Source organism: Ranitomeya imitator, chromosome 1 (genome assembly GCF_032444005.1).
Source record: "Ranitomeya imitator isolate aRanImi1 chromosome 1, aRanImi1.pri, whole genome shotgun sequence".
Classification (NCBI taxonomy): Eukaryota; Metazoa; Chordata; class Amphibia; order Anura; family Dendrobatidae; genus Ranitomeya; species Ranitomeya imitator.
Window position 1 is genome coordinate 542,745,114 of NC_091282.1, and position 17,239 is coordinate 542,762,352.

At 42.0% G+C, this 17,239-nt stretch overlaps 1 protein-coding gene across 1 annotated transcript in view; it reads right to left on the minus strand.

Annotated features, from left to right (window-relative positions):
• DGKQ (diacylglycerol kinase theta) overlaps positions 1 to 17,239 on the minus strand; it is a 206,022-nt gene that overhangs the window by 121,958 nt on the left and 66,825 nt on the right. Inside the window, exon 3 of the mRNA XM_069767667.1 lies at positions 346 to 448. Coding sequence (XP_069623768.1) covers positions 346 to 448 — 103 coding nt within the window. The remainder of the gene's footprint in view (positions 1 to 345; positions 449 to 17,239) is intronic.

The following is a 17,239-nucleotide window of genomic DNA, read 5'->3' on the forward strand; positions in this document are numbered from 1 at the left end:
ATCAAGTGTCTATAGCCTGTAGGCTGATCGAGGGGAAACTATTAAGATAAGGCAATTTAGATTGATGTTGGGATAAGCTATGATATTAGAAACTTCCATGTGCATGCACCGAGCCAATGATGAGGAGGTCATAGCTTGTGCTATCAGACACCCCATGTATCACAGCATGGGCACAGTTTATTCATACAGCTGTTTTGTCAGTGGTAACCGGGTGCAGACTATGTGGGGTATGTAGTCAATTTTGTATTTGTTTCTACAAAAATAGAAAAAGGTTTTTGCATTTCGCTTAATATGTGCCTTCTTAGATATAATTTTATCTTCCTATAAAAATGGGAAAAGATTTACCTTCACATCTTAAAGCCAAACTGTCCTCGAGAAGTTTTCGACAAACTGTGCAGAACTTCCTTTTGTAATGTGTGGTAGGCCGGAAACAATGGGAAACTGGAACCTGAAAATAAAAAAAAGAAAGATTTTTTGTTTCCCCAAGGACCAGCATTATTCAAGGATTCATAAAAGATACTATAAAGGGGTATTCCCATCTCCAAGATCCTATCCCAAAACATAGTTGGCTTAATAATAATAATATTAGCAGATGCCGCCAATTAGAAATGTAGTATAATTCTTCTATGTCGCTTAGGCCATGTGCAGGCATTGCAGTAGCTTAGGTATCCATGGTTACGACCACTCAAATAGTGACAGTTAGAGGTCGTAACCAGATACCTAAGCTACTGCACTGCCTGCACATGGGGTAAGCGACACAGTGAATCTGAAGAACTACACTAAATTTCTAATTGGAGGTATTTGCTAATATTATTATTATTACACAGATTACATATTGGGATAGGATGTTAGAGATGGAAATAACCCTTTAAACTTAAGGTACCGTCACATTTAGCAACGCTGCAGCGATCTAGACAACGATCCCGATCGCTGCAGCGTCGCTGTGTGGTCGCTGGAGAGCTGTCACACAGACAGCTCTCCAGCGACCAACTATGCAAAGTCCCTTGGTAACCAGGGTAAACATCGGGTTACTAAGCGCAGGGCCGCGCTTAGTAACCCGATGTTTACCCTGGTTACCAGCGTAAACGTAAAAAAAAACAAACAAACACTACATACTTACATTCCGGTGTCTGTCCCCCGGCGCTGTGCTTCTCTGCACTGACTGTGAGCGCCAGCCGGAAAGCACAGCGGTGACGTCCGGCCGGCGCTTAGACAGTGCAGAGAAGCACAGCGCCGGGGGACAGACACCGGAATGTAAGTATGTAGTGTTTGTTTTTTTTTACGTTTACGCTGGTAACCAGGGTAAACATCGGGTTACTAAGCGCGGCCCCGCGCTTAGTAACCCGATGTTTACCCTGGTTACCAGTGAAGACATCGCTGAATCTGCGTCACACACGCCGATTCAGCGATGTCTGCGGAAGATCCAGCGACAAAATAAAGTTCTGGACTTTCTGCGCCGACCAACGATGGCACAGCAGGATCCAGATCGCTGCTGCCTGTCAAACTCAACGATATCGCTATCCAGGACGCTGCAACGTCACGGATCGCTAGCGATATCGTTCAGTGTGAAGGTACCTTTAGGTCGCATTATTGTTATTTAAAGCAATTCCAGTTCTAAAATAAATATTTATAAAATCAGACCCACCACCATACAGCACACTATCGTCTTCACATAAGGCGTTTTTTTTTTTTGCAATATGTGGCAAGGAATCCTTGCTTGCTCTGAGCTGTGGCTTGGATAATGTTCAGGTTGTTCATCTGCTTTGTGCCAAAATCCAAAACAAACACATTACATGTGCGTCTTTGGCTAAACAAGCGAGGTGTTAACAAGCTTCAGCAAGCTTCCCCTTAAGGGAAAGACTACCTGACGGCAGAAACTTACTATATAAGGTAGACAATTCTATAATATCTGTGCCTGCCAACATTATTACAATCCAATAGAAACAGAAGCAAGTGCCAGCCATCATTTACACTAATAGATTGGAATGAGTCAACCATTGTTTCAATTGTTTGGTTATTAAGTCTGCTTTTATTGTTTTATTGAAGTAGAGGAAAAATACAACATTTATCTCAGAGAATAAGGATACTGTACGATTTATTTAAACATACTGCAGAAAACATTTTAGATGGAAATAAAGATACATAGATGACTTATGCAAGTTGGATTTGGTCTCTCGTAACTCAGTTAAAGCATTATGTCTGAACCAATGCCTCAATTTTAAATGGCAAAAATTTTAAATGCTCTCCTGATCTGCATCTCATTTACATATTAAGAAAAACATGGATTTCTCTGTAATAAGGTATCAGGTTGCAGATATGAAGGTATCGTTTTATTGAACTTTCTAGGACTTGCATTGCAATACGGGCTGGAGAGTTGATCCAACTGATAGATTCCCTTTAAGGGCTTGACCTGAAAAGATCTTTACAGAATTTCCCTTATATAACTGCAATATTCAGTCTTAGGGCTCATGGATATCGCTGGATTCTGGATCAAAATAAATAAATTACAGTCCAACTATTTAGTAAGAAATGGTGATTAGTTCGTACCTGTACAAAGCAGAGCATGTACCAACAGGCTGACAAATCAAGAAGGAAAAAAAAAACAAAACAACAAAAATAGTCAAATTCCCTTTAACCCCTTTACCCCCAAGGGTGGTTTGCACGTTAATGACCGGGCCAATTTTTACAATTCTGACCACTGTCCCTTTATGAGGTTATAACTCTGGAACGCTTCAACGGATCCCAGTGATTCTGACATTGTTTTCTCATGACATATATATCATGTTCACGATAGTGGTAAAATTTCTTTGATATACCTTGCATTTATTTGTGAAAAAAATGGAAAGTTGACGAAAATTTAGAAAATTTCGCAATTTTCCAACTTTGAATTTTTATGCCCTTAAATCACAGAGATATGTCACACAAAATAATTAATAAGTAACATTTCCCACATGTCTACTTTACATCAGCACAATTTTGGAACCAACATTTTTTTGTTTGTTAGGGAGTTATAAGGGTTAAAAGTTGACCAGCAATTTCTCATTTTTACAACACCATTTTTTTTAGGGACCATATCTCATTTGAAGTCATTTTGAGGGGTCTATATGATAGAAAATAACCAAGTGTGACACCATTCTAAAAACTGCACCCCTCAAGGTGCTCAAAACCACATTCAAGAAGTTTATTAACCCTTCAGGTGTTTCACAGGAATTTGTGGAATGTTTAAAAAAAAAATGAACATTTAACTTTTTTTCACAAAAAATTTACTTCAGCTCCAATTTGTTTTATTTTACCAAGGGTAACAGGAGAAATTGGAGATGTGTGGTGAACACTTTGACCCACCAAGTGCTTCACAGAAGTTTATAATGTAGAGCCGTAAAAATAAAAAATCATATTTTTTCACAAAAATGAATTTTTCGCCCCCAATTTTTTATTTTCCCAAGGGTACCAGAAGAAATTGGACACCAAAAGTTGTTGTGCAATTTGTCCCGAGTACGCTGATACCCCATATGTGGGGGTAAACCACTGTTTGGGCAAACAGCAGAGCTCGGAAGGGAAGGAGCGCCATTTGACTTTTCAATGCAAAATTGACTGGAATTGAGATGGGACGCCATGTCGCATTTGGAGAGCCCCTGATGTGCCTAAACATTGAAACCCCCCACAAGTGACATCATTTTGGAAAGTAGACCCCCTAAGGAACTTATCTAGAGGTGTGGTGAGAACTGTGAACCCCCAAGTGTTTCACTACAGTTTGTAACGCAGAGCCGTGAAAATAAAAAATCTTTTTTTTTTTCACAAAAATTATTTTTTATCCCCCAGTTTTGTATTTTCCCAAGGGTAACAGGAGAAATTGGACCCCAAAAGTTATTGTCCAATTTGTTCTGAGTACGCCGATACCCCATATGTGGGGGGGAACCACCGTTTGGGCGCATGGCAGAGCTCGGTAGGGAAGGAGTGCCATTTGGAATGCAGACTTAGATGAAATGGTCTGCAGGCGTCACGTTGCATTTGCAGAGTCCCTGATGTACCTAAACAGAAACCCCCCACAAGTGACCCCATATTGGAAACTAGACCCCCCCTAGGAACTTATCTAGATGTGTTGTGAGAACAGTGTTTCACTACAGTTTATAATGCAGAGCCAAGAAAAAAAAAATCTTTTTTTTTTTTCCCACAAAACTTTTTTAGCCCCCGAATTTGTATTTTCTTAAAGGTAACAGGAGAAATTGGACCCCAAAAGTTGTTGTCCAATTTGTCCTGAGTACGCTGATACCCCATATGTTGGGAGCTCGGAAGGGAAGGAGCACTGTTTTTACTTTTTCAACACAGAATTGGCAGGAATTGAAATCGGACGCCATGTCGCATTTGGAGAGCCCCTGATGTGCCTAAACAGTGGAAACCCCCCAATTATAACTGAATCCCTAACCCAAACACACCCCTAACCCGGACATGCCCCTAGTCCTAATTCCAACCACACCCCTAACCCTAATCCCAACCACAACCCAAACCACAACCCTAACCCTAATCCCAACCGTAAATGTAATCCAAACCCTAACTTTAGCCCAACCCTAACTTTAGCCCCAACCCTAACCCTACCTGTAGCCCCAACCCTAACTGTAGCCCCAACCCTAACTGTAGCCCCAAAGCTAACTGTAGCCCCAAAGCTAACTGTAGCCCCAACCCTAACTTTAGCCCCAACCCTAACACTAACGGGAAAATGGAAATAAATACATTTTATTATTTTTCCCTAACTAAGGGGGTGACGAAGGAGGTTTGATTTACTTTTATAGCGGGTTTTTAGCGGATTTTTATGATTGGCAGCCGTCACACACTGAAAGACGCTTTTTATTGCAAAAAATATTTTTTTGCGTCTCCACATTTTCAGAGCTATAATTTTTCCATATTTTGGTCCACAGAGTCATGTGAGGTCTTGTTTTTTGCGGGACGAGTTGACGTTTTTATTGGTACCATTTTCGGGCACTTGATATTTTTTGATCGCTTTTTATTCCGATTTTTGTGAGGCAGAATGACCAAAAACCAGCTATTCATGAATTTCTTTTGAAAGGGGGGGGGGGGGCGTTTATACCGTTCCACGTTTGGTAAAATTGATAAGGGTATGTGCACACGTTGCAGATTTCCTGCAGATCTGCAGCTTTTTTTTCCGCACAGAAATGCTGCAGATCTGCAAGTGATTTACAGTACAATGTAAATCAATGGCAAAAAAAAAAATGCTGTGCTGATAGTGGAGAAAAATCTGCACGGAAAGCGCAGCAGATTAAAAAAAGGACCATGTCACTTCTTTTGTTAAGATCTGCTGCGCATCTGCACCCATTCCATAATAGAAATCTCACAAAATCTAGAAACCAAACAGCAGTCATAAAATCCAAAAATTGTAAACACTTTATTATAATACAAGAGAACATCAAACAAATTCTACCAGACAGACAGATACAGTGGGGCTAAAAAAGATGACAAGATGCCATCAGCATCAGACCAAGCCCATGGTCAGGTGTATCCCTGGAAAGAGGTAATTGCGTACCAGTAATCCTCAAATACAAAAGTGCAAAGTGCATAAATAATGGTTGTTACCAGCATATGTAGCTTTCAGAAGCCAAGCAAGTAATCAATAAATAATCAATTAAAATGTTACATAGCTGCAATGCCAGCAACTCAAGTACCAACATCAGTGCATAGCTGCACATTACCTCAGTAGATGGCAGAAACCACAGGGACACCTGGACCTTAAAGCTATGGACCTCCACTCCCTATCTCATATTTGCACCTTAGCACTATGCACTTTGAGTACTGTATGGAGTCTCTGTTGCTCATTTTGACACTGCTGCACTTTAATTGCTTTCACTAGAGCTTTTTCTCTTCTTTACTTCTTTGAGTACATATGATGAGACACTTGTTTATTGAGATTATCATTTTTTCACTGAACTTTTGGAGGTACTTTTAATATGTTATTCAATTATGGATTAGTGTATCGTCCCCTTTTTTACCTTGGGTCCACCAATTGCAATATTGATACTACATTCACAATTATATATATACACTTTTTCTAGATTTTTAATTCTGACTATCTTGTCCCGATACGAGCACATGTTTTAATACAGTATAACTGTTGTCACTATTATCTAATAAAGGCATATATTTTTCTGTATATTCTTGTCCGGACTTTCATGGTTTTACATAGTTTTCGGTGGTCGGTTACTTGTCTGACGCTTCAGAGTCATCAAGACTTGCTTAACACACACTTGAGCTACCTCAGTCCTGCTAAAATAGAAGGCGCCAAATTCATGAATTGGGGGGGGGGCACCTCTTCTGAGTGCCTAAACATGCTACTCCAAGTCAGTGACTGGAGTAGCATTTCTGGCATACAAAATGTTGGCCCTTCTGATGAATTTAATGGGTGGCTGTAACCACGCCACGTTCTGTCCGGGCTCCTCCCCAGCTTCAACCAATCTGGAGAAGTTGATTCAAACTGGTGTTGAAAACTACAAAACTCACAACATTCTGCAAAACTCTACATTGTCAACATTTTTGCGCACTTTTCAAAGCTTTTGCACCACTAAGTTTTTCTCTGAAGTACCTTAGTGCTTCAGATTTATATATACACAGCAGAAATCATGCAAGTGTCTGATACATGCTGCCTGTGGATCAGGCAGCACGTGTCAGCTGTTTAGGTTCCCCAGAACAGTAGGAGAAAACTGAAGTATTATTCAGTAAATGTATCACATTTTTGAAGCCTTCAAATTGTTAGCAATTTTACCAGCAACGGGGGTGTTATACAGGAGACTGGTGAAGTATTTCCTGTCCTGTCAGATACTGGCATGCTTGTGGTCGGACCGGTCATGTGTAACATGGATGCATTTAATCTGAAACAGTTGTGTGTAATTTGGCTTCATGCTGCATTATACAACAACAAGGAGCACCAGCCAAAGAGGGAAGTGGTTGATGATGTCAGATTGTCCGTTTTCGGTTTTTCCATAAATACTACTGCTACAGCTAGCTCTTCAGAACCACAATAACAATGTGCACTACCACATTTATTGAGCTGTACACAGTTACGACACTAAATTACTAATTTATTAGCCTCAAGGGCTTTAGTTCCTTTTCATCTAGATTAAAATAATGGTATAAATAAAACTCAGGCTCTACTGAATCTTTTCCCACTACACTAAATATGAATTTGCTATCCGATTAGACCGCACTCTTCTCATCATGACAGGTTTGCTTTAATTAACGTAAATGTAAAAAACAAGCCAGCTCAGAGGGTGAGGGAAATTAAGGGTGCAGCTACAGCCAGTGGTTGGCTGTGTACAATGTGCAAATATCACTATTTCTTTTTCTTTGCCCCCCTTTTTCATAGTTTATGTAATCTTTCAAGCAAAAAGAAAAAAAACATGCGCCGTACATATGCTGTAGTAGTATATCTACGGTGGCACGATCGCGTGGCCTCACACTAAGCGCCGCGGCGATTGCATGCGGGTGTCAGCTGTATGTGATAGCTGACACCCCGCTGCAATGCTAGCACCAATTGTGGGCATTTAACCCCTCTGATGCAACTGTCAGTAGTGATAGCGGCATAGAGAAGTATCGAGCAGGGAGGGGGCTCCCTGCGCGCTTCCATCAGAACATCGCGATCATCGTGATGTCCTGATGGTCTCTATGGCACCAAGATGGCTGTGGGGTTGTTCCAGGTCCTGGAGGTAAGGTGGTTTGGCAAGTGCCTGCTGAGAGCCTCCTTCCTTGTCAGATCACGAGACCAAAAGTTTGGACACACCTTCTCATTTAAAGATTTTTCTGTATTTTCAGGACTATGAAAATTGTAGCTTCACACTGAAGGCATCAAAACTATGAATTTAACACATGTGGAATTATATACTTAACAAAAGAGTGTGAAACAACTGAAAATATGTTTTACCGTATATACTCGAGTATAAGCCGACCCGAGTATAAGCCGACCCCCCTAATTTTGCCACAAAAAACTGGGAAAACTTAATGACTCGAGAATAAGCCGTGGGTGGGAAATGCAGCAGCTACCGGTAAATGTCAAAAGTAAAAATAGATACCAATAAAAGTAAAATTAATTGAGACATCAGTAGGCTAAGTGTTTTTGAATATCCATATTGAATCAGGAGCCCCATATAATGCTCCATAAAGTTTATGATGGTCCCATAAGATGCTCCATATTAAAATATGCCCCATATAATCCTGCATAAAGGTTAATAATGGCCCCACAAGATGCTCCATAGACACATTTGCCCAATATAATGCTGCACAAATGTTGATTATGGCCCCATAAGATGCTCCATAGATATATTTGCCCCGTATAATGCTGCATAAACGTTATGGCCCCATACAGACACTTGCCCCATATACTGCTGCACCAACGCTATGGCCCCATACAGACACTTGCCCCATATAGTGCTGCACCAACGCTATGGCCCCATACAGACACTTGCCCCATATAGTGCTGCACAAACGTTATGGCCCCATACAGACACTAGCACCTTATAGTGCTGCACAAACGTTATGGCCCCATTCAGACACTAGCCCCATATAGTGCTGCACAAACGCTATGGCCCCATACAGACACTTGCCCCATATAGTGCTGCACAAACGCTATGGCCCCATACAGACACTTGCCCCATATAGTGCTGCACAAACGTTATGGCCCCATACAGACACTAGCCCCATATAGTGCTGCACAAACATTATGGCCCCATTCAGATACTTGCCCCATATAGTGCTGCACAAACGCTATGGCCCCATACAGACACTTGCCCCATATAGTGCTGCACAAACGTTATGGCCCCATACAGACACTAGCCCCAAATAGTGCTGCACAAACGTTGATTATTGCCCCATAGATGCTCCATACAGAAATTTGCCCCATATAGTGCTGCACAAACGTTATGGCCCCATAAGATGCTCCATACAGACACTTGCCCCATTTGCTGTGATAAAAAAAAAAAAAAATCACATACTCACCTCTCCGTCGCTCAGGCCCCCAGCGCTTTCAATATTCACCTGCTCAAAGTTCCGGCACTGACGTTAAGGCAGAGGACGCGCACTAACCACGTCACCGCGCCCTCTGACCTGAGCGTCACTGCTGAAGACGGAGCGGCAGCTGGAACAAGGAGCAGGTGAATATCGCGCAGCGCTCCCCCTCCCCGTTATAGTGACCTGCTCCTAGCGCGGTCCATGGCTTCCCCGACACCGCAGCTTCTTCCTGTACTGAGCGGTCACCGTTACTGCTCATTACAGTAATGAGTATGCGGCTCCACCCCTATGGGAGGTGGAGCCGCATATTCATTACTGTAATGAGCGGTACCATGTGACCGCTTACTACAGGAAGAAGCTGCAGGTTGCCGGGGAAGCCAGGGACCTGCAGGGACCGCGCCAGGAGTAGGTGAGTATAATTAGACAGTCCTTGCTCCCCTGCCGACCCCTGGGTATGACTCGAGTATAAGCCGAGGGGGGAACTTTCAGCCCCAAAAAATGGGCTGAAAATCTCGGCTTATACTCGAGTATATACGGTATATTCTTGGTTCTTCAAAGTAGCCACCTTTTGCTTTGATGACTGCTTTGCACACTCTTGGCATTCTCTTGATGAGCTTCAAGAGGTAGTCACTGGGAATGGTTTTCACTTCACAGGTGTGCTCTGTCAGGTTTAATAAGTGGGATTTCTTGCCTTATAAATGGGGTTGGGACCATCAGTTGGGTTGAGCAGAAGTCTGGTGGATACACAGCTGATAGTCCTACTGAATAGACTGTTGGAATTTGTATTATGGCAAGAAAAAAGCAGCTAAGTAAAGAAAAACGAGTGGCCATCATTACTTTAAGAAATGAAGGTCAGTCAGTCCGAAAAATTGGGAAAACTGTGAAAGTGTCCCCAAGTGCAATGGCAAAAACCATTAAGCGCTACGCAGCAGCGGAGACCCCCGCAGCGACATCGGAGACCCTGCAGCGGCATGTTACACATCGGAACACCCCCTCATCCCAGCCTGCGGCCTGCAGCATCACCTCACTCCTGCCTCCTCCAGCAGCGACCCCGCTTTACCACAGCCACCACCCCCAGTAAGCAAAAAGACGCATGGATTATAAAACGCACCACCATTTTACTAAAAAAAAATGCTTATATTTCTTCTCAAAATTTGGGTGCGTGTAATAATCCAGAGCGTCTCATAATCCGAAAAATATGGTGCTCACCTTAATGCCCAATACCCGATGCCCATGTCTCCTATAAAAAAAAAAATTATAAACCATATACTCACCTGTCTGCTGTAGTCCACGAAATCCCGAGTGTCCCACGAGGATCTAACTTGTAGAACAGTCACATCGGGAGATGTGACTGCTCTACCTGGCTGCCGGCAACACACTGACAGAAGCATCATCGCTCTTAGTGTAAAGTGCTGAGCTGATTTGAGAGAGGTCACATCATGACAATTTCATTAGCTGATGGAACTCATGTGACCTCTCTCACGGCAGCTTAGTGCTAAACACTGAAGCGATTAGCTCCTGTGTCAGTGTATAGCCGGGCTGTCTTTGAGAGCAGTCACATAAGTGACTACTGTCAAAGTCATCAAGATCATCGTGGGACATTATGGATTATTATCTACTAGGCAGACAGGTGAGGAATATTGTGGTTTTTTATTTTTTGATGCAGGAGATTCAGTGGATTAGGCGTTCGGTGAGTATGGTTTAATTTAGATTCAATAAAGGAGTCTGAAATTATTACAAATACAGGACTTTATTCTGGGTGTGTATGTGTGTGACTTTTTTTATAATATCACTGTGGGGTTAGTAATGGGGGGCGTCTTATAGATTACTAACCTGTGATCTTGATGTCAGCTGACAATACAAAGGTGACATCAACCACCCCCAACTAACACCCCACTTGCCACAGCTACAGGGCAAGTGGGAAGAGCGAGGCTAAGCACCAGATTTGGCACATCTTATAGATGCACCTTTTCTGGGGCGGCTGAAAGCTGATGCTTTCAGTCCAGGAGGGGCCAATATACATGCCCCCTTCCTAAGCTATTAATATCAGCCTGCAGCTGTCTGCCTAGCCTTTGCTGGTAAGATTTTTTTATGGGGTCCACCTGTACATTGGCCAGTAAAAGCTAAGCAAACAGCTGTGATCTGATATTAATAGCCTTATGGCTATTGGCTCCTACGTAGAATATTAACATCAGCCCTCAGCTTTCCCTCTACTTATAAAAATTTTGTCAGAGCCCACGCAATTTTTTATTTGTACAAAAAAAAAAACAGTTGATGTTTGGTTACAGTCTATGTAGGTTCATTTGTCTGTGTGTTTGCGTGCATTTACTTACCGGTTTAGTAATGAGGGTATCTGGCTTACAACTTTTCATTCCTAAACCCAGGCCTTGGTGTCAATGACAGCTGCTGACTCCAAGTTCTAATCCCATTACCCTGATGCTACTACATCAGAATGAAAAAGGTGTTGTTGAACCAAGAAATTAGATCACAAAACTTTTTTTGAAATATCTTTATTTAGCTAAAAAAAAGCCTTCATTGCTGAACAAAAAAGCATACAAAACTGCAGCAAAAAATGCATTTTTGCTGCCAAGAGATGCAGAAACCTTGCAGAAATTTCTGCAAGCAAATACTCAACGTGCACACATACCCTAAGGCTGGAGTCATACTAGCAATTTTAGAATTGGTTTAATTTTGTTCCTGCAAAGTCAGACAAATGTATTGCAAGTGTACAATTCCAATTTTTTACACCTAGCATCCAATTTACATCCTAAGGCCAGTTTCACACGTCCTGATATTTCCGGTACCAGAGATGTCTGTGTATGTAATAAGTGTGGCACACGTGTGCCAACTGTGTTCTGCATTAGTACCACACGGCATAGTGGGAATAAAAACACTGAGTTCACCACAGCTCAAGCTCAGTGACTTCTCCTGGAAATGTTTCATTTCCACATGATTTAGTCGATACAAAAGGCCACAGTCCAGGTCCCAGTGTTGACTACAGCCCAGGACAAATGCATAGTCTTCCCTATAGCCTGCAGAGTCTCTTTCTGGTGCACTTGGGACATTGCCTGATACGCCACAATAGTTTAGGATCATTGCATTGCAATTGCTCGTAGCTACTGATGTTCAAGCAGCACATGCCGACTTTGAAAAGCAAACCAGTCAAACTAATGATACCTGCATGGGGCTACGGAACAAGACGACAGCATTGCAGGCGAGCAGTGATTAGAGTCGGATATAATTCACATACTATCCCCTGGCTTTGTTAATGAAAACAAACCTATCTAAACATAGCATGCTTTAAAGTCATTTCAAGGTTTCTGGAAAAATAGCGAGCAGTCACTTAATACAACCTGCCATTGATATCATTCATTTGACAATGGCTCTAGGAGCCAAAACAGGTTTCATTATCAACCTAGCAATAAGACCGCGCAAAGATATGAATAGGAAAGAGGGAAAAGTTAGGTAGCACTTTGTAGGAGCATCTGTGCAAAAGATGTGGGTGAGTAAGAAAGAGGAAAAAAATAACATTATAATAAATTAGTGATGAGCGAATCGAATTTGTGTTCAACTTCAGGAAATTCTCTTGTCCTGGAGAATTTGAAGCATTTGCACAAATTCGCCCACTGCCATTTTACACATTGCATCAGCTAGAGAAAGCTAAAATGACCTCAGGCACGTCCTTTCCTATAATGTCATGTAGCTTTCACATCACCTGGTATATCGCAGCCAATCAGGAGGGATTATCATATTCTGTATAAAAGCTGATGCATACACTAGACCAGGGCTCCCCAACCTGTAGCTCGGGAGCCACATGTGGCTCGCGGTCCCATGAATTGTGGCTCGCGACTGTCTGCCAACTTGTTGCATTAGGTCCATGTCTAGCAAACAGGTATGAAGAGTACATCTCAAAATGGTGAATTTTGTGAGTAGCCCTGCACAGAAGTGCAGATCTGGATGCACATTTACTGGTCTTGGGGGTTTAGAGATGTTTTAGGTATGGTACGCTGGAGGTTGGTACTACATGTTAGAGGAGGTGCTCAAAGCTGGATGTGACAGTGTGTTGGGAGTCCTTGCTGGGAGAATACTGAATGGGGGTATTGTGGGAACCTCTAGATCTCAGTGTACTGCTTTGGAGTGATTTCTGTAGAAAAGCTTTGGTTACCATTATACCCGTAATGGGGGCTTTGGTTGACCCTACTTTGAAGGGGGTGGGAGCTGTATGTGGCTCGCGACCCTCTCTCTTAGCTGAATGTGGCTCTCAAGGTCAGAAAGGTTGGGGACCACTGCACTAGACAGTATTAGAGATGGGCGGTCACCTGGATGTTCGGATCTGTCAGGTTCGGCCAAACCGTTACAAAACGTTTGGGTTCGGGTACCAGAACAGTACCCGGACCCCAGTCACTTGAATGAGGGGCCCGAACATCCAGTGTTTGCCACGCTATCATGTGCATGACAGAGCGGCAATCATCACTTCTGACTGGAAGGGAAATAATCCCCGCCAGTCAGAGAGCCGTGGTTCCCATGCTGTCAGCGTGAGCGCTCAGCTGGGATCGGAGGTATAAAGTTTTCCTGCTGTAACTGGTGTTAGCTGATGGGACTACAGCTCCCATCATCCGACACCTGCTGCCGCTAATTACAGTGACAGAAGGAACGGCGGATGGGAGTATTCATCAGCCGGCGCCTGCGCTGTAAATAAATAATTTTTAAGAAAAACCGGCAAGGGTTCCCTTGTATTTTTGATAACTAGCCAGGCAAAACTTACAGCTGGGGGCAACAACCCTCAGCTGTCAATTTCAGCAAGGCTGGTTATCAAGAATAGAGGGGTCCCCACGCCGTATTTTTTAATTATTTTAATAAAAAATAATTAAAAAAAGGCTTTTTTTTTAATTAATTTATTTACAGCGCAGAAGCCAGCTGATGAATACTCTCATCAGCCGCACCTGCTCTCACTGTTATTAGCGGCAGCAGGCGTCGGCTGACGGGAGCTGTAGACCCATCAGCCGCCACCAGTGACCTGAGGTGAACTTTATACAGCTCTCTGATGGACAGGGATTAATTCACCGCCAATCAGAAGCAGTGTTTGCAACGCTTTCATGGACATGACAGCATGACAAACACCCATTGTTCGGGGGGCAGAACACAAACAGTAACTCGGACTTCCTGGTGAAGTCCATGTTCAGTGTCCATGTCCGAACAGTAGGTGTTCGGTACGGACGCCGAACTTTACTGTTCGTGTTCGCCAATCTCTAGATAGGATATCACCATGATGCTAAATGCCCTAGGTGTGGGATTGATGAGGCACATCTGATGCATATTATGTGGGAATGTAGACAGATAATCCTAATTTACATTCCAAAATGGGCCTATTTGAAGATGGAGTGGATCCTGACTTGCCCCCATTGATAGGAATCTTATTTAAAGCAGGTAAACAAACTTCTTGCATTTCATTGGTTAGAGACACAACCTTCATCTAAGGGAGAACTACAACAAAGGATAAATATAATCTGGTTGGAAAGAGGAGCTATCACAAACGTAACTCTATTTGCAAATTTGAAAAGATATGGAGTCCTTGATTGGATCCTCCAGGGCTGCCCACAAACCTTTGAGTAGAGCTAGAATATTTACAATTATATCCCTCACATGTTATTCCTTTTTATTCGTTCTTCTCCCACCGTCTATGAATTTTATACTCCATTATTCTAAAACAGCTCTGAAAATGAAAACCGTCCCCTCTGGAATGTTGGGATTTGGGTTTAGGGTGGGTTAAGGAACTGAAGAAGAGTTACTTTGTTTTTGTATTACACAGTGGAATATCATTTATGTTATTTGAAAGATGGAAAATTTGTATTTGGAGTTTTTCAACAAAAATGATTTGATTAAAAAAAAAAAAAGCTGTTGCAGGGAATGCAGCATCCATATTGATGTGAATTGGATTGGTGAGAGAATGTCGTTGCTCACAGCTTAGAAATAGAGATAGGGAGAAACCTGTGAATAATTTGTACAGATAGGGCATGTACACAAGTTTTGTATTTACAGCATATTTTTCTGTTGCAAAAACGAGCATTCTTGTGTACGTTTTTTTTTTCTTACTCATCTGAATAGGTGTAAAACATTGCAAAAACATTTAAAGAATTGCCATGCTGCAGATGTGAAAAAAATCAGAAGCATGCGATTTCAGGAATCTCATTCACTTTGCTGATATTATAAAAAACTGTTTATCTCCTGCAGAAACAAATGCTGCAAAAACGCAATGTGTGAGCAAGCCCATGGTGTGACTGCTCAGCAGTAAAGAATGGTTACCATCCCTTTACACTTCAACAATACTAAGTTTGTGTTGTCCACTACTTTATCACACTCGGCACCCCCACTGATCAGCTGTTCTCGGTGTCAGTGGTCTGAAATGATCAATTAACCCCTTCACCCCAAAGCCTGTTTTCACCTAAGTGACAGGGCCAATTTTTACAATTCTGACCACTGTCACTTTATGAGGTCATCACTCTGAAACGCTTCAACGGATCTTGGTGATTCTGACATTGTTTTCTCGTGACATATTGTACTTCATGAAAGTGGTAAAACTTCTTCGATATGACTTGCATTTATTTGTGAAAAAACAAAAATTTGTCAGAAATTATGAAATATTAGCAATTTTCAAACTTTTAGTTTTTATGCCCTTAAATTAGAGAGTTATATCACACAATATAGTTAATAAACAACATTTCCCACATGTCTGCTGTACATCAGCACAATTTTGGAAACAATCTTTTTTTGTTAGGGAGTTATAAGGGTTAAAAGTTGACCAGCGATTTCTCATTTTTGCAACAAAATTTGCAAAACCATTTTTTTTACGGACCACCTCACACTTGAAGTGACTTTGAGGGGTCTATATGACAGAAAATGCCCAAAAGTGACACCATTCTAAAAACTGCACCCCTCAAGGTACTCAAAACCACATTCAAAAAGTTTATTAACCCTTCAGGTGCTTCACAGGAATTTTTTGAATGTTTAAAAAAAATTTAACATTTAACTTTTTTTTCACAAAATTTTTACTTCAGGTCCAATTTGTTTCATTTTACCAAGGGTAACAGGAGACATTGGACCACAAAAGTCGTTGTACAATTTGTCCTGAGTACGCCGATACCCCATATGTGGGGGTAAACCACTGTTTGGGCACATGGCAGAGCTCGGAAGGGAAGGAGCGCCATTTGACTTTCCAATGCAAGATCTGCTGGAATTGAGATCGGAGCCCATGTCACGATTGGAGAGCCCCTGACGTGCCTAAACAGTGGAAACCCCTACAAGTGACCCCATTTTGGAAAGTAGACCCTCTAAGGAATTAATCTAGATGTGTGGTGAGCACTTTGAACCTCCACATGCTTCACAGAAGTTTATAATGTAGAGCCGTAAAAAAAAATTCTTATTAATTTTCACAAAAAATTATCTTTTTGCCCCCAATTTTTTTTCCCCAAAAGTAACAGGATAAATTGGACCCCAAAAGTTGTTGTGCAATTTGTCCTGAGTACGCCGATACTTCATATATGGGGATAAACCACTGTTTGAGCGCATGGCAGAGCTCGGAAGGGAAGGAGCGCCATTTGACTTTTCAATGTAAAATTGGCTGGAATTGAGATCGGAACCCCTGTCGCATTTGGAGAGCCCCTGACTTTCCTTAACAGTGGAAACCCCCCACAAGTGACCCCATTTTGGAAAGAAGACCCCCTAAGGAACTTATCTAGATGTGTGGTGAGCACTTTTAACCCCCAATTGTTTCACTAAAGTTTAGAATGTAGCGGTGTGAAAATTAAAAAATCATTTTTTCTTTCCACAAAATGATGTTTTAGCCCGCAATTTTTTTTTTCGCCAAGGGTAACAGGAGAAATTGGACCACAAAAGTTATTGTCCAATTTGTCCTGAGTACGCTAATACCCCATATGTTGGGGGGAACCACCGTTTGAGTGCATGGCAGAGCTCGGAAGGGAAGGAGCGCCGTTTGAAATGCAGACTTAGATGGATTGGTCTGCAGGCGTCATGTTGCATTTGCAGAGCCCCTGATGTACCCAAACAGTAGAAACCCCACACAAGTGACCCCATATTGGAAACTAGACCCCCCAAGGAACTTATCTAGATGTGTTGTGAGAGCTTTGAACCAACAAGTGTTTCACTACAGTTTATAACGCGGAGCCGTGAAAATAAAAAATATTTTTTTTTTCCACGAAAATGATATTTTAGCCCC